We start from the raw sequence: 16,956 nt of genomic DNA on the forward strand, positions 1-16,956 counted from the left end.
CGTAGAAGTATAAACCATATATAGTTTGCTTTTAGATTATTCTACAACGAATATAGAGCGGCCAAGGCTCGTCTGAGTGGTTTTCTATTTCTTTCAGGCTCTATGAATGAGTTCGCCGAATCAACGACTATAATAGTTCACAAGTCTGACCCCGTTCTATAGCAACGACCCCGTGCGCCCCCAATTAAAAAGCAAGAGCAAAAGGTATCTCTATGGTCCAAGCCAAAAGATCCGTCTCCGGGACGAATGGTGTTCGCGAAAGCAACGCCAAGAAGATTATAAAGAAAACAGTGCTCTGCTCCGAGTCTCACGGCAAAGGACAGACAGGAGCGTGGTATCTATTTTATGTCGAGGGTCACATTTGCAAGAGTGTGGTATATCGCCACCTATAAAAAATGGGTGCGAGTAATGAACCAACTGGGAGAGAGAATGTCTCGGCAGCTGTTTCACGTTGACTTCTTGGCTCGGGCTACCGCGGATTCGGATGGCACACCCGAGGTGCGGACCACTTCGGGAATCTGCCAGAAGTACACCCAGCGCAGGTGGTATTCGTCTTGTTCGTTGTTGAGGCAGTGGCGGAGCCAGATTCCCCATGTGATATAGAGATAAGCACCGATGCCAGTCATGATATGCCTGCAAGTGAGAATGAATTAGCAAACAGACCATAGCAATTCATAGTAGGTTAAGCACATACCACCAACCATGCCCTTCCAAAAGTAGACCCCATGGAAGACCAACAGAGCGGCGATACCGACGGATCTCAGAGCAAAATATGTTGTCCAAGCCCCAGATGAAGAAACCGCCCAAAAACATGCTCAGTCCATATATCACCATGAACCACATGGTCTTGAGGGTCTTCATGTCGCGCACATTCTCGTAGTTCTGGCGCTCCTTTGTCGGAACGGGAAGACCCATCCTCTGGCGTGCTAGGCGGTCCTCTTCCGTTGAGTGGCGCCATCTGGGTCGGAGGGTTGTTTCCATAGTGTGCATGCTGCGGAAGACGACGACGGTAGTCAGGCATGCGTATGCATTCTGGTGGAAGACTGGGTCTTGGAGATAGTGGTAGTACAGGGTGATGAATATAGCGAGACCTGTGAGCGTAATTCCGAGAAAGACTCGTACGGTGTTGGTCCGGGAGTACGAGAATGAGGCATATGCCATAAGGCAGGTGGTATAGATCATCGAAAGTTCGTCCACTAGTTGCATAGGGTCTGTTGTAGGGTTCACCGGTCAGTATTGCTCTTGCGATCACTCATATCGTTCAAGGCATCTTTGGTGGGGGCCCGCCGCCCTTGACCACATCTTGGGGTTAGTGTATAGGAAACTTACACTTGAGGGTCGAGTGAAACAGAAAGCTTCCTGTTCCGACTACTAGGTAGCCAACGAGGGCGACCGTGAAGATTTGGTCATGTCCATTACGACGGCAGCTGCGAATGCCCTGGACTCCAAGCCACATGAACAGCAAATTCGTGAGTGTGTTGACAATCTCCGCGGCATATGGGGTAGCATAATAGTCCTGCGCAAAGACATATATCAGCCTAGTTCTTGCCTCTGCGCTTCCTTGTGGTTAGAAATACACACCTCTTCGCACCAGTTCAAGGTGGAAGTGACAGGCTCCCAGTATCCGGCCTTTGCGGTCGGATACGGAAAGAAGGGCAAAGACCAAGGCATTTATGCTGTATACCAAGGTAATATAGATGTCGACTCTGTAAGGTCTGTAAGGTCTGTAAGCCCTATAATGTCCTCGAAATTCAAAGAGAAGGGAAAAGAGAAAAGAACAACAAAAAGCACATGACGTCGATAACCCACGGGCTCGTTGGTCCGTGCACACTCCGCGAGATGCCGGATGCAGTTGATTTCTTCACTCGAGGGCTATTTATTGACATATTTGTAATTAAATTTCTATATTTACTCCGATATCGACTTCTGTATTTGTGTTTATATGTTTCTGCTTGCGTTTGGGGCTGTAAAACAGTATGCATATGCGTTGGAATGATCTACATAAAGTACCCCGTACTCCGAACATACAACAGCCTTACGGTCAAAGAGCCGCATGTGGGATAGTATAGCAGTCATACTATGTAGTTGACTTTAGAGTGCTCTACTAATCTTCTACTCCGAATATTGTACAATGTATAAAATCAACATAAAATGCCAAGCGGTGTGGCTTATCGATAGCCATTGCTGACCCTGATGACTTCACTGTCTTTCAACGTCTGTCGGCGACCTCGGCAAGGCCCAGCACTTGCATTTGCTCTCGATCTTGTTCAATTCTATTTCCCCTCGTTGAATCCCTGGTGGAATGCAAGCTAGTGCCCACATTCAACTGTGATCGTCTTTGTGGACCTCTCTTGTTTTTTTTTTCCGCATCCGGTGGATACGCCTGCTTGACCGCTACGCATACGCGACATCCATGGAGCTCGATCTGGCATTGAATCTTCTACCTTTCAAATAAATATATTCACCGTCGCCGAAGTCGCGGTCCAGGTTGACCCAGAAATGTCGCAAAATAGCACCCTAACGGTGCCACAGGTGAAAACCAACACCTCAACAAGTATGTTTCTGTCCAAGCTCCAATCATTTTAATTTCATTGCTAATCGTAATCTGCTTACTGCTATAGCCTCAAAAACACCCTTTCACTTTGCCGCTGGTCTTTGTTCTGGCCTTACCTCCTCCATCCTCCTCCAACCCGCCGACCTCCTCAAAACCCGAGTCCAACAGTCCCAGGGAGCCGCCCTCCTCCCGACTTTGAAGGCTATTATATCCTCTCCGCATCCAATCCGCGGATTATGGCGGGGTACACTTCCTTCAGCCCTCCGCACCGGCTTCGGGTCGGCAATATACTTCACCAGTCTCAACGCATTACGCCAAGCCGTTGCACAAACCAACCCAAAAGCCTTGACAAATCCGGTAACAAGCGCTAGGTCATCCTCCGTCCTCCCCAAACTCTCCAACACAGCCAATCTCACCACGGGAGCCGTCGCAAGAGTCGCCGCAGGCTTCGTGATGATGCCCGTGACCGTGATCAAGGTCCGTTACGAGTCGGACTACTACGCATATCGCAGCTTAATGGGCGCAGGCCGGGATATTGTCCGCACGGAAGGCCTGCGTGGGCTCTTCGCAGGATTCGGCGCTACTGCCGCTCGCGATGCCCCATATGCGGGTCTTTATGTTCTCTTCTACGAGCAATTGAAGCGACGGTTCGCCTTGATGGCCGCAAAACCCTCTAATAATGGCGAGGCACCAACTGCTGTTTCGTCCTCGTCAATACACTTCGTCTCTGGTGGAGCGGCCGCCGGCATGGCGACTGCAATCACCAATCCTTTTGATGCCGTCAAGACCCGGTTGCAGCTGATGCCTGCCAAATATGGGAACATGGTGCATGCTACGCGCTTGATGATCCACGAGGATGGCATGCGCAGTCTCTTTGGTGGACTTGGTATCCGCATGGCTCGCAAGGCTATTAGCTCCGCGCTGGCATGGACTGTTTATGAGGAGCTCATCCTGCGCGCTGAGAGACGGTGGGAGACGAATCCCCAGATGGGTCTTTAGGCTTGTGTTTCCTGCCTTTCCTGCCCTTGGCTATCTCCCTCCCTCACATCATACCCATTCCACTTTCTGTATTATAGTCCGTTAAGACCCCATTCTAGCTCGCATCTGGGTCCATGCTTAAAGATGCATACCTGCATTGAGATTGACCCAATGGGGGTTTTTTACACAAGGCCGAGGCCTGACATGTATATTGTACGCATCTGCACATATTGCTTATCATATCATCCCCGACCCCATCTTTTCCATTTATACTAGGGGTATGCCCCAACCTAGCTGTACCAAGCCTATGCGCATGAGATGTTCACACACGTAGATTAGACAGGGTATACAAAGTAGCCGGTACGATGAGAGAAGATAGAATCAGAATAAAAACATAGTCATCAGTTCATATCGCGTTACTATACTACCACATGCTCTGTGATATAAAAAGAAACACCAAAAAAAAAACAAATCTTAACAAAACACAACTTGACACAATCTCAACAAGAAACCAATAACAACGTTTACATATACCGGAATCCAAATTTCTTGTCACACATCAATCATAGGCAAAACAGTGCCGAATAGAAGACATTTATGCGAAGACGCGCACGCGGCCCGAAGGGCTCTTCTTCCGGACCAGGAACATCTTGTCCTTTCGGCGGTCGTTGACTTTCAGTTCGGTCATCGAGTGGGATGTCTCGGTGAGCATCTTGGTCTCGCGTAAACGTCGAGTGTGGGCGAAGAGCTGTTCCTGGAAATCGTCGTCGATCCACTTCTTGATGATGATGTAGTTGTTGTCATGCTGGGGACGTGTTAGTCTTCATTGCACACACACACACGGGGGGTTTGGTTCTTACCTCATCCCAATCCCAAGGCAGGCCGTAGGCTATCAAGGTCTCTGGCATCAAGTGCTTGCGATGGACCTGGTATAGTGTCAGTTGAAGCCCTAGTGTATAGAGGTATGTATAGAGTACTCCATACCTTGATCCATGTGATCTTCTCTTCCTTCCTCTCGTCCCTTCGCTCTTCCCTCCTATCTTCCCTCCTGTCTTCTTCCTTCTCTTTCTTGTCTTCTTTTTTCTTCTCGTCGTGTTTTTTCTTATTGATGATGCCATCGATCTCCTCCTCGGAATAGCCAATGCTGCGGAGGTGCTCGCGGAACTCCCTCGCCTTTTGCATGGCCTCCTCAGCCTCCTTCTGCTTCCTCCGCTCCTGTTCAAGCTTCCACTCTTCAACAGCAGCAGCCTTGACAGCGAGCTCCTTCTTCCTCTTCTCCTCGGCTTCCCTTGCCTTTCGCATATCCTCATCTCGGATCTGCTGAATGAGCTTTTCGCGCTCCTCCTCTTCTTCCTTCTCCCGGGCAAGCCGTTTCCACTTCTCCTCTCGCACAAGCTTGTCCCGCGCCTCTTGCTCCTCCGTCAACCTTGCAAGCTCCTTCCACTTTTCCTCCCGCACGAGCTTCTCCCTCTGTATTTTCTCATCCTGAGCGCGCGCAATGTCCTTCAACCGCTCCTCCATCAGTTTGCGTTTAACCTCCTCTTGCTCAGCAGCGGCTCTTTTCTCCGCCGCCAGCTGCTTGAGCTGGTAGCGCTCCCCAGCCTTGCGCTCCTCCTCCTCGGATAGATGCTTACGCTCGAAGTGCTGCAGCTTACGCAGCCGATCCGAGATCTCTTCCTCGTACTCTAGCTCCTCCCTGAGCATGCGAGAGTCGTGCGGATCGGGCTGGTTCACAATAATTTGCTCGCGCGAACGTGAATGCTCATGTGAACGCTCCTGCTCGGCGCGCCGAGACTTTTGCAGCTCCCGCTGGAGCCGTTCGATCTCCTGCTGATGCTTCCAGAGATCCATGTCCTGGCGGAGATCATTGCGCTCCAGCAATTGTTGGCCTATGTCTTGCCGAATGTCGTTGCGCTCCATCATGTGTTGGTTCATAGCCAGCTCGTGATCACGTTGGAGGGGAGAGGCTGTGCGCGAGACGTTGCTGACGGCGCGCTCACGGCGGCGCGGGGCGACAGGCACCTGCACGATATCTTCCTCCTCTTCATCCTCGAAGCGGTTGACGTTGTACTTATCGCTGAACCGCTGCTGCACTCGTCGAGACTGGGGCTTGTTCTCCGACCGGCTCTCTGATTTCAGCCCTTGCTCGTTGAAAATCATTACCGCCGGTGCGGTTGGTGCCACTGGTAGTTCATACTCGCGGTGTCGGCTACTGATCGAGGCCGACCGGGGTACACGGGTTTGGATAGGTGGTGTTATGTACTCGCGTGTGATGATTTCCGGGCGGCGCTGGCGAGAAACAGAGCGCTCGCGGATATGGGTTCTGACACCTGTTCGCCGGGTGGAGACGTCGGTCTCAAACTCCGAGTCGTGAGAAGAATATTCGTCGTCATACATTGCTCGTACGGGCATTTTTGGCTGGGTTGCGACCAGTCGGGTATTGATAATATAGATTCCCTGATAGAGGGGCGCTGGGCGGGGTTATCGCAGCAGAAGATACGAGAGATACCCCAAGAGAAAGCGAGAGAAATGAGAAGTAAGCTGAAGAATAAAAACTGGCTGAAATACTCGAGATTTGTGTACGAGAAGTTGTGCGCTTAGATCTTCAGCCAAAGCGGGGGAGGGGTTGGGGAGAAAGAGAAAAGGAAAAAGGAGGAAAGCCAGGGAGTGCCCTTTTATTTTGTTCAGGCGTCATGGGCGTCATTTTTAATTCACACTGTATTTCAGCCTCATGCATAATCTTTGGATTCGACTCGAGAATCTTTTCCTTCGACAGACTCCACCCTCTTTCTTATATTCCCTTCTATCCTTCATATACTATTTCCAGATTTCCTCTCTGTTGTACTCGGTACATTGTCCACACTCTCTACTCCCACTCCAGCGTTGGGATACCATCATCACCAAGGCCCCACTTCGAGTCCATTCTCGAGGATTGATGTTAGCGCCGTTGACACCGAGGCACTCTAATATTAGTTCTTCTAGACCGCACATTAGGCAGTGTCGCGACACAGACCCGCGACACATGAAACCACATTCTTTGTATACGGAACTCAAACCAGACCCTTCGCACTAACTTTGAACGAGACGTTGAGCACGCATCCAGGAGACATCAGGCGGTTACTGAAACCGTGTTTGTTATGATCTCGTTTTCCTGTGGATCACCGAGTCGCGTCTTGAACTTGTACGGAGCACTTAAACTGGGTCCCCTTTAGCGCTGAGTCTTTCGACCTAATATGTTGTATCCATAATTGGGACATCGAGATACCATTCGCTGCAACACTGCATTGGGCACCAACAATGTCTCATGTCTTCTCCATCCCAGGCTCCATCCACGGTTGATCTATATCCATTTTAACACACAGTAGCTCGCCGGGTGGGGCTTTGCACCCATGGATATTAGTCGCCGCTTTTACGGGGGCGAAGGATTGCGCCCACTGGGCCCAATCTATTGGGCGAAAAGCGGCGGGAAAACAGCCGGAAATGGAAATTTCATGGCTGGGAACGTGATGCTATCCATGGAACGCAGCGGTGAACCTGTGGACGAGGTCGGGTGCTCCCGTGACATGACCCATGGACTGCTGACTCCCGCACCCGACTGGCCTTTCTTGTTTCTTCGTCACGTCTATAGATACTACTATTTGACTACATTTCAAATATCTAGTCCTTGAAGACCAGAATCTATGGAAGTTGTACACAGCCGTGTCGGTGCGAGTCTCCAATACCCCACTACATCAGTCATTTGACTGTACGGAGTAATTCAAAGCGACTACTCCGTAAGTGGAATATCACTAGTTATATTCCTACCACATGATTGGATGAAAGAGGGGGGCAGTCACGTATATCCATCTTTCTGACACCCTAGGCTAAAGCTATGGAGCTGGACAACGCATAGCTGCAAATAATATCACAATCCTTTCTAATTGCCACTGGCCCAAGGGTTGGCACGACATTTCTATCCAAGGCAAAAGACACAATATCAGAACCATGGGAAGCCAGAGATTGATATAACTACACTCCACTTAAGCATTGCTATCAAACTTAATGTTGAGACACCTAACCCGGAAATCCTCTGAGGCCTGATCCTCGTACTCCAGAATCATCAATTTCAATTACGAAGCTAGTACCAATGTGATCGAGGTCTGTTGCTAGATTGATCCACTTGCAGATTCCAAAGATGGAGCAGACAAGGCCTGCTTGGCTGTCGTACGATTACGATTCAAACCGATATACCCATCCCCATAGTCTCGCCCATTCTATTCTCGAATCTATTAATTCACTGCGTAGAGCGGATTCCATTCGGCTTCTCCGAGATGAACTCATGCTGCCATGAGGGAAGGACAAGGTTTTTTTTTTCTTTCTAGGATAAAGGTCAGAGCTCATATGGACGAGTACGTGCCCGACTAATACAACATAGTACCACAGACCAACGCCATTGGCGTCATCTCTGTAGCCAGGCCCATTTTACCCGGAAAATGACGTAGATATTGGCAGCATAGGCGCTCATTCCTGGAATGAGAACTGATAAGACATGATTCATGTGACAATACCAAATGGAAATGTTTTCTGTGGACTTCGCGCTACTGACCTTTTCTACCTTGGATCCTTGAGGACCTTGTTGAAGTATACTTTCGATCAGACCCCTCTGCATATCAGCCCTATCAAATTGCCATTTTGGTGAGATACTAAAAGATATTAGGCACCTATGTTGTACGCACCTTATTGCATGTCGTGTAATACTAGACAGCTTGAAAAGAAGTAAATTTAAACGTGCTTCGCATTTGACCCTTGCATCGTCGGAAATGGCAGCTGCAGCACCATGAGCTACTACCCCACAAAGCGCTTTTTGATTGGGATGTTGACACCGAGGCTACGTATTTCTCTCGTTAGACGAAGATCAATCAACTCTTGGATTCAGGATTGGGATTAGGCATGGACAAGAAACCACAAAAGGGGAGGATACCTGTGTAAGCAAAGAGATTATAATGGTACGCTCTTTCCTCGCTTGATTCATTCAAGAAAGACATTTTTGCAAACAATAACTCCGGGTATCTAAGTCACCAGCCGGCAATCCAAGTATGTATGTATAGTCGCCAGAATGTGACCAGGAGCCGGACATAGAAGGGCAGATATTGTACCTTCCGTGCATCTCCCCGGCATAGTGTATCATAACCACCAACCCATCCACGTATCGCAGGTCCGCCCGGAAGAAAATGACAGAGCAGAATCAGCCTTGTCCGTTCCTTCCCATTAAGATTCACATTCGCGAGAATCGCTAAACCTTTGGTATAAAGATACCACAATCAAGGATACCCGCCACATGGGAGCGCATCGCGTTCGCGTCTCGCTCTCGTCTCATATTCTTATTTCAACAATTTGCTCACGCCCTCCCAGACTTGAGAATCTGCTCCAAGTTCTCGCGACTCTTCTGGTTCGTCGTCTCGTGATATTGCAGCTTCTTCTCGAGGTTGGAGATCTCAGCCGTGGCCTCGCCACTCTCGCGCACAAGACGCTTGTTGACTATGCCGACGGGAACGTTGACAAACCTAGAACAGGGCGACAAGTCAGTCTCATTTCACGAGAAAAGGGGCCAATGAGCAATCTCGACTGTCTCACTGTTTCGGAGTTGCGAGATTAAAAACAAGAAAAGAGAAACATGATAAGAAACAAAAAACCAAGATAGGAAAGAGAGAAACAAAAAGCTCACATTTTCCCGACACCCTCATAAACATTCGTATCAGAAGGCAACTCAGACAACTCCTTCGATGTAAGCTGTAGCATGCGGATATCGCGCTGCTTGGCCGTCATATGAGCCTTGGTGATACTGATCTGCTGCTGCGAGGAGATCGCACGGGTCTCAATCTCCTGGAAGAGCTGTAGTTGTTTGAAGCCATTAGCATTTGCACGCCTTTATTGGAAATTGATATCCTCAACCGGAAACAGAGACAAGAGGCTGAGTGAGACCGAATTGACTTGGCACACCGCTTCCCATGACCATCTACTCGCGGTATCCGACCCAAATATGTAAAATGATTCAGCCTGAGACATACCTTCTGGAGAGCTTCGTTGGGAATCGACATCTTGGCTGTGGATTGTCTTCGGAGCTTGAATGCGGTTGAGGGGTAGGAGGGGTGCGGAGGACGGGCGGAGGTGAAATTGTTTTGTTGTGGACTCCGGATTAGAGATTTGGGTTTCTCGCTGGAGGAAATGGGTATCGATCAATTGGTTTTTATTGAACTGTTTCGCACGGGTGTCTCTGTCAAATGTCTTGGTCAACAGAACCAATTCGACTTGCTCGGCGAAGCTTTGGGGTTAAGGCGGTGGGCAGGCGGGGCGGTGGAGTATTGCCTGACTTAGGGCTCGAGGTATACGAGAGGTATACGAGAGGTGTTTCAGGTCTTAGAGAAAGCGTGGAGTTTGTGTTAGGCAAGGCAGACTGATGTATCTGCCTCTTTTATGTGCCTCTTTGGTTGAGAGGATCTAACTGGATTAGATCAAGATTCTTCAGACATTCACACCGAACTGATGTTTAGGAAGCGCGAGTTTAACACAGGCTCAATACAACTAGAGCCCCTTGAGTTAAAAAGAAAAATTAAGATAAGAGGTTCTTCAGTGTCCAAACCAATTTGTTAGAAAGAAGCACCTATATATACTTCCCAGCAGGAAGGACATAAATCCATACAAAAATTGTATGTACCAGGCCCATCAGATATTTTGGACTTGAATAGCTTCATTCAAAGTGAATAATCCCATTTCAAATCATAAATAAAGAAATCTAGCAGTTTTACTTCAAGGGGCTAAACAAGGTTGCAAAATCTGGCGAACCCATAAAGATATGGAAATTACTAGGACCATTGCCCCATCGAGACCTTCTAGCATATGGCAACCGCACGTGAATCTCTCAAGTAGCGGTGTAATAGAGTATGATAGAACGAGACATCATAATATTCCCTGCAAGCCATGAGATCTAAGATCTGTAGGGACATCACTGCCCGTTTACAGCATGTGAAGACCCGTAGGCTAATCTATCTAAGACCGGTGACAATCAAAAGCTTTTACCTGATGTCTACTGGCTTCAAGATACAGAGTAGAGAAAGATTCGAATGGATATTTGCGAAAAAAAAACCAATGGGCATTAAAAAAAATCACGATTCCCCCCAGTGCATAATTCCTTCAGCGTGAAAATATCAGAAATCTAAAGACCAGACCCTAAGTATCGAATCGATTTCCAGCCAGATCCGAAACCAAATGAAGTAAGACGAAGTCCAGATTGATGGGCATGACAGTATGAAAAGTAAAAGACCGAACCAAGGAGATTATTCATGGACCCCGTACGACCAAACTCCGTCTCCCGCTGGGCTTTTTTTTGGAAAGCCGTTGGCGTGGCCAACTCTGCTCATGTTCTCATCCAGGAGTAAGCAGCAAGAAGCTGGTCAGCCAGTTTAATAACGTGGGAGACTATGAAAGGCCCGTGAGATAGCCATGGGCATTGTTTGAGTGCTTAGTAGTTGTTAGAGTTGGGCTCAGTGGAGCACCACATCTCGAACTCAGAGCTGGTAGGGTCAGCCATGCTTTCATGGCGAGCCATATCCCATGATGGATCCCGGCCTTCGAGGCTCTGCATGCTGGGGAGGTAGGCAGAGGTCATGCTAGAATGCGCGTATGAAACGGCGCCGGAAGACATGGCCGGCGCCGATGAGGCTGTGTAATAGCCAGTTGGAGTCTCGTCGGCCCAGGTATATGAGCCAGGATTGGCATAGGAAGGACCGGCCATGGCGGAAACTCCAGACTCCCCGTTGCTGAGAAGACGAGGGTCCATGTCGTGCATGGGGAGACCGTGCGAGTGGGTAAGCTGAGGCTGGAGCAACTCGTGGTGGGTAGCACCAGGGAGACCGGCGAGGGAAGAGCCATATGCCATATCCTGTTGAGGGCTGTTGGAGCGGTAGTGCATGTCTCCGTAGGATTCGGTGGGCTGCATCATTGGGAGACCACTGGGGTGGCTTGTGTTCTGCCAGGAGGGGTGAATATATCCGGGTGTCATCATAGAGTCAGGCCCAAATGGTGAGGAATCCCGGCTACTATCGTAGTAGGCCTCTTCGAAACTTTGGGATCGTGAGTGGGCGTAAGGAGACCCGCGATACGTAGTCGATCCAAGGTCACTTTCCATGTCAGAGAAACCGCCTTCATCGGCGACGTGTCCTGGCGTGAGGGCAGGAGAGCCACTATCACGTCGGCTGGCAGTGGTTGCGGCTTTGTTGGGGGAGAACTTGTAGTTAGGATGTGTTGCGGCATGGTTGTCGCGTTCTAGCTTCGCTAGATCTTCGTATTTCCGTCGGATCTCAACCGGCTCTAGCTTCCAGCCCTGGCCAGCGATCTTGGAGACGATCTGGTGGTTGTTCGCACCCACTAGTCGCTTGGTGCGCTCGGCATATGCAGACCGATAAAGCATGAAGGAATTCATGGGTCGAGAGATCTTCCCGTTCTTCTTGCGGACCTCGTCCTGTCGCTCAGAGGCAGATCGAGACACCCAGGCGTCCATGTCTTTGATAGGAGTAGTGTGAAAAGATTCAGTAAGTTGACTGATGGGTCCCTCAAGCTGGATACCCGAATCGGAGAGTTCTCTCCGGTTACGGTTGCGTCGCTGTCGGGCTGCCCTGACTGGAGCGTCTCTGACTGGTGTTTTAGCACGAGAACTCGGGGACCGTGACCAAGCTGGCGAAGGGGTCCTGGTAGGTGACCCCATTGGGATGAGGTCTTCATCAGATACCGGAGGAGGCGTGGTGACCTGGCCAGACATGATCTATCTTGGTCAGTTTCGGTCAATGGAAAGATGGGAGTAAAACTTACCGATTGAGGAGGCATGTGAGGATAAACGGGGGCGGTATAAAACGGAGGAGACCCGTAATGCTGAGATGGTTAGCATTGCTATCAGGCAACAGCCAGAAGATCAGACTCACTATTTCTTGACCACTGTTGATTTCACCAGACATCTGCATGTTGATGCACATTGATCGGTACGTTTCAGGGCCTTGGAAGGAGTCTTCGGGCAAGGGATGTCCGTCTGTAGACTGAGGAGGCGTAGGAGGAATGGGTCTTGCAACCAAAGTCATTGTTGTGATGCTGATGAGATAGGATAAAAAGATGATATGGGTTGAAAGCTAGACGAGAGTAAAGAAGAGAAAGAGGATTTCCAGAAAGAGGCAAGAAGTGGAAGAGATGTAGAATAAAGATATTCTCTGCTGTCCTACGCAGATGGGTTTGTCTCGCAGTTACGCTCTCCTGAAAGAGAGGTCTCAAACACGACTGCAGATGCACCCGGTGGCAGGTGAGACAAGCACTGCAACAATCCAATTGGATGTGTGAGTGTAGGTAAGTATGAAGACACTAGGTATGGAGATCAAGTGGATATGTTCTTCAAAGAGGAAAGACAAAAGCCAAAGACTTGGATATTGCAGATTGAAAGATGGGCGGGTCTCGCAATAAATAGAGGAGGGGGAGAGCAGGCAAGTAGCCAGAGAGGCTGAAACCTCCAGAAGAAGGCCTGGAATACAATCCGCACTTGGATCTAGTTCTGGATGTGATTTTGAGATTATTTTGGATTAAATAGAAATAGAAATGCAATTTAATATTTCTAATTAATTCCATTAATCTCATTTCACAGATTTATTTAATTGGATTTCGCATTTCTTTATTTGATTTCCTTTCCTTTCCCTTTTCTACTCTAAATCCAGTGGAGGCGTTCATGGCAGATTATTTACCACTTTGGTCCTAGTCCGTGCTATTGGCGTGATAGGCTGCATTTTCAATATTCCATTCAATGCTGAAATAGTATGGATATAGATCTGTGACTGCAATCCTGGCCATATCTCAAACATATTGTCTTTGTGCCAAATTTGGAGACCTACAAGTAGCCTGGAGAGAAAGAAAAAGGTTCGGCTGGGTGACGATGTATGGCTCCAGTATGGAGCCATTACACTAGGGCAGACTAGACCATGGGCCTGTAGGAACTTTCCACCGCCCGATACCCGGGGATGCAATAGGCCCAATTAAAATGGAATGGAAAGGAGACATCCGGAGCCGGGGTAGTTGGAAATGTAGTGTGATCTTAGCTTGGATGCAGGGTCGTTGGGAGATTTCTTTTTTTTTAATTATTTTTAATATTTTTATACTTGACACTGACATTCGAAAAAGCAACCACGGGGAGGCGTATAGTTAGCAGATGCAAGTAACCAGAAAGACACTAGCTCGGACAGAAACGGGAAAATGAAGCACTAGTTGCATGTCATTCGTCGCTGTCAAGCGCGATATACGTGATACTGTATGGCAGACGTTTAGAGAACGTCGTAGAGTCAAGCCAAGCCTGCAAGACATGCGAAGGATCATGACAATACCAGTAACCTCCACTCGCTATCACACCGATTCGCTCGTCTCCTCCGTACGAGTCATGAACGACCACTTCTATCGCGGCATATCCGGTCCAACCAACCAGGCGACAAAACTGCTTCCCTTCAAAGTTCCCCAGTCAGCCTGCGCAGACCAAACCATGGATGGCTATGCAGAAAAAGGCAGCAGTCTCGACAGCCGGTGTGTATCATTGGGTCCCGGGGATTCGGGGAGTCGGGGGGGCATTTTTCCCTTTTCCCCTTCTGCCGTCTTCATTAATGTAGGTCTGAGCTTCGGGGGGAATCTCTTGTCCCGGTCTATCGCGGCTGTAGTGGAGTGGACCCGCGCTGATCGACGGTAACCTGCCATCGCGTCCAGGGTTGAAATCGATATCGTGACCGGCAAATCCACGGGGAAGTCCAGAGCGCCACATCCACGCTGATTGGCTGGCTCCGACCGGCGTAATGTATCCGGCGAAGGCCCAAGCCAGGAATGGCTCAATTGATTGTGGCACGGGGGCCATTTGCTGGGCGTGACCTGCCGTGCCCTCATTTCCATCACTGCTCGGATTCCCTTCCGTGGATACGTCTCGGATCGTGCCATTTAACTAGATGGTACGGGGTAGATTGAGCTTTAACTTGCACGGAAGCGCCGATCTATAATTTGTAATCTTCTCATCGGATTTCGCCTTGTCCAGGTCTCCAGATTCATCCGTCAATGTTAAAAACCCAACGCCACGGGAAGTCATGAACTCATTGAACGCATGGAAGATCTCCCCGGCCAGTCTTGTCGAATCTCGCCATTCCATACATGCACGGCGGTTCGCGCTTACTCGGGGACATACTCTGAACTCATTTCCAAATCAAGATTAGCAGATACGAGCAATTGCTTTGACGGTGCCCCAGGCCAGACCGGATAGGCCATGGCATACAAGGATGTTGCCAAAGACTGGATGTGGCTGTTTACAAGTACGACGAGAGACCAACCAAGCCCTGCAGTTTTTCTAGAAGACTATCATTCCCCGCGGACTGGCTCGTGGGCTACTTGGGACCTTGGACGCAGGAACCAGCCACGTTATTGCATGCCTCTCGCCGTGTGGCAGTCTTAGCCATGCATGTTTTCTTTGTCTGGCCCTCCCCCCTGTCCTTGTCGGGCACTCGAAAACCGCCTAGAGAGACTCAGTACGTCAATCAATTGCTAGAATAGTGGAGTGCAGATGCCATGTGTGATCTACAACTGTTGAAGGCTGAGACCTGCAGCATATCCATGTGGGTTTTACCCCTGGCTCAAAGAAGGTGGGGAGAGTTGATACAAGCCTGCGCATTGAGCTTATCTTTTGGCCTTTTTTTAATCCCCAGGTGGCCCTGTAAGCATCTTATTCGTTCTGGTCCATATGCCGGGATGGTATGGGGCTGAGCCAAAACGGATTCCACGTGTTTTTGAATGATCAAAGCGATCAAAGAAATAACATTGAGACCGCAACAAAGCTCTTTCCGCCGACTCGGAGGAAAGCATTTGGACTCACTTGGTAGTGCTTCGTATACCAAATCCCACTCCTTAGTCGAAATGCCTCCAATGCCTTATCCTTGAAGTCGTATAACCCTTAGCTTTGATGCAGGCATATCCTCAATTCCAAATCTCGAGGACCAAAAATGAGGGATCAATAGAGTATTCTCCGCCGTACCGGGGGATCATCGGTGCCAATAACTAAGGCGCTGTCAACCGGAATTCCAAATCCCGTTCCCAACAAGGCTAATCGACGACGAATGAGGTGCGCAGGCGTCCGAGCCATTGCTGCAACTGGCTGCGCACTCACGAACTCTTCTCTATCACGTATGAACCAGATTGACAGCTAGGATCACCCCGCTCAAGCCTCCACTGATTTCCTTCGAAGACCTTCTAGAAGTCCAGTGCCCCGACAGAAGAGGATAAGCCCCAACTCTAACCGTCCGTTGGTCGCAGTTCAGTCTGCTGACTCGACTGCTTTCGGATTGCACAATGTGCACAGACTCAGTCTCACTGGCTAACGGCGTTTCATGTTAGTCCTTCTCTTTCATCCCTGATCGCCCGTTCAAGTGTTCAAGTGTTTCGAGTGTTTCTAAAGATATCCTCGTTTCAAGTTATTCTCACGTTCATTGTTGCTATTTTCATAGCGATAGCAATGATAGCACGAGAGAAAGAGAAAGGGGGCCGGGGACCGATCAGCATGGGGAAAGAAGATCTACATTTGATAATGAAAACCAGCATAAAAGAGAGGTGAAGGGGCGGACTAGCCTCAGCAACTTTGTTACTCACACTCTCATTCGATGCCATCTGGACATGTTCCCCGATACCCCGATGCTCATGTCCGATACCCTGAACCTTGCACCCTAGTCCCTATAGTCCCACGCCTTCAGCAGGGGCCCTGGTCAAATTGGCCAAATATGGCTGCTGCTCTTGTTATCTTGCGATCTGCTTGTCCTTACCTAACAGATAATCGACCATGAAAGGGCCTGCGTGTGTTTAACTTCGGGCGTAGCTGCATTCGATCATCACACACGAACGCCATGCCACCTGTTGACCAGGTTCTCGAACTCAATTGCGAGTTGCCTCACCAAAAGTCGACCACGGCCCGCGGCCAGGCCGCGATGGATTACGAGAGCCAGAAAGAGCGGGGAGAAGTTGCACACCGGGATTGACGAAACTAAAAGTAGACCCGTAGACTGTAGACCGGAGTTAGCCAGCAGCCAACGGTGAAATCACGCGCAAACGGCGGATCGTCATTTGACGTTCGCCCGTGGGCCGTGATGGGCCTTGACTCTTCTTCGAGCCCCATAAAACCTAACTCCATCCTATCAAACCCTGACTTTTGAGAAAACTATCGTGGAAAAGAAAAAAAAAGACCAATAAATGTCCCATACAAGCGACGACCGACATGGGTGGATAAGATGGTGAGATCAGATCTGGGTTCCCCAATTCCCAGACCGCCACGAGGCAGTCCTCCTGCGCAACCTTACACAACAGCGGCTAGATTTAATTTGTCATGGTTGTATACCGGGGTCTGA

The 16,956-nt window shown here is 49.3% G+C and overlaps 6 protein-coding genes across 6 annotated transcripts; 1 reads left to right on the forward strand and 5 right to left on the reverse strand.

The window, feature by feature from the left end:
- Window positions 1-446: 446 nt before the first annotated feature.
- N7518_009935 (ceramidase) lies at window positions 447-1,671 on the reverse strand (the record flags this gene model as incomplete). The annotated part of the gene is made up of 4 exons (XM_057190861.1): window positions 447-633; window positions 695-1,211; window positions 1,330-1,516; window positions 1,582-1,671. 4 exons carry the CDS (start codon window positions 1,669-1,671, stop codon window positions 447-449), a joined length of 981 nt encoding a protein of 326 aa, XP_057036997.1.
- An 828-nt stretch (window positions 1,672-2,499) lies between these two features.
- N7518_009936 (putative mitochondrial carrier protein) lies at window positions 2,500-3,553 on the forward strand (the record flags this gene model as incomplete). Its single annotated transcript, XM_057190862.1, has 2 exons — window positions 2,500-2,554; window positions 2,622-3,553. 2 exons carry the CDS (start codon window positions 2,500-2,502, stop codon window positions 3,551-3,553), a joined length of 987 nt encoding a protein of 328 aa, XP_057036998.1.
- Window positions 3,554-4,127: 574 nt separating this feature from the next.
- Window positions 4,128-5,944, reverse strand: N7518_009937 (uncharacterized protein; the record flags this gene model as incomplete). The annotated part of the gene is made up of 3 exons (XM_057190863.1): window positions 4,128-4,337; window positions 4,393-4,458; window positions 4,517-5,944. The coding sequence occupies 3 exons, from the start codon at window positions 5,942-5,944 to the stop codon at window positions 4,128-4,130; spliced, it is 1,704 nt and encodes a 567-aa protein (XP_057036999.1).
- Window positions 5,945-8,909: 2,965 nt separating this feature from the next.
- N7518_009938 (putative prefoldin subunit 1) lies at window positions 8,910-9,609 on the reverse strand (the record flags this gene model as incomplete). The annotated part of the gene is made up of 3 exons (XM_057190864.1): window positions 8,910-9,075; window positions 9,237-9,403; window positions 9,580-9,609. 3 exons carry the CDS (start codon window positions 9,607-9,609, stop codon window positions 8,910-8,912), a joined length of 363 nt encoding a protein of 120 aa, XP_057037000.1.
- Window positions 9,610-11,030: 1,421 nt separating this feature from the next.
- Window positions 11,031-12,639, reverse strand: N7518_009939 (transcriptional regulator family: HMG; the record flags this gene model as incomplete). The annotated part of the gene is made up of 3 exons (XM_057190865.1): window positions 11,031-12,329; window positions 12,377-12,436; window positions 12,487-12,639. The coding sequence occupies 3 exons, from the start codon at window positions 12,637-12,639 to the stop codon at window positions 11,031-11,033; spliced, it is 1,512 nt and encodes a 503-aa protein (XP_057037001.1).
- Window positions 12,640-14,120: 1,481 nt separating this feature from the next.
- Window positions 14,121-14,435, reverse strand: N7518_009940 (uncharacterized protein; the record flags this gene model as incomplete). The annotated part of the gene is made up of 1 exon (XM_057190866.1): window positions 14,121-14,435. One exon carries the CDS (start codon window positions 14,433-14,435, stop codon window positions 14,121-14,123), a length of 315 nt encoding a protein of 104 aa, XP_057037002.1.
- Between the last annotated feature and the right edge of the window lie 2,521 nt (window positions 14,436-16,956).

This window comes from Penicillium psychrosexuale (genome assembly GCF_028828465.1).
Source record: "Penicillium psychrosexuale strain IBT 29551 chromosome Unknown utg000006l, whole genome shotgun sequence".
NCBI lineage: Eukaryota > Fungi > Ascomycota > Eurotiomycetes > Eurotiales > Aspergillaceae > Penicillium > Penicillium psychrosexuale.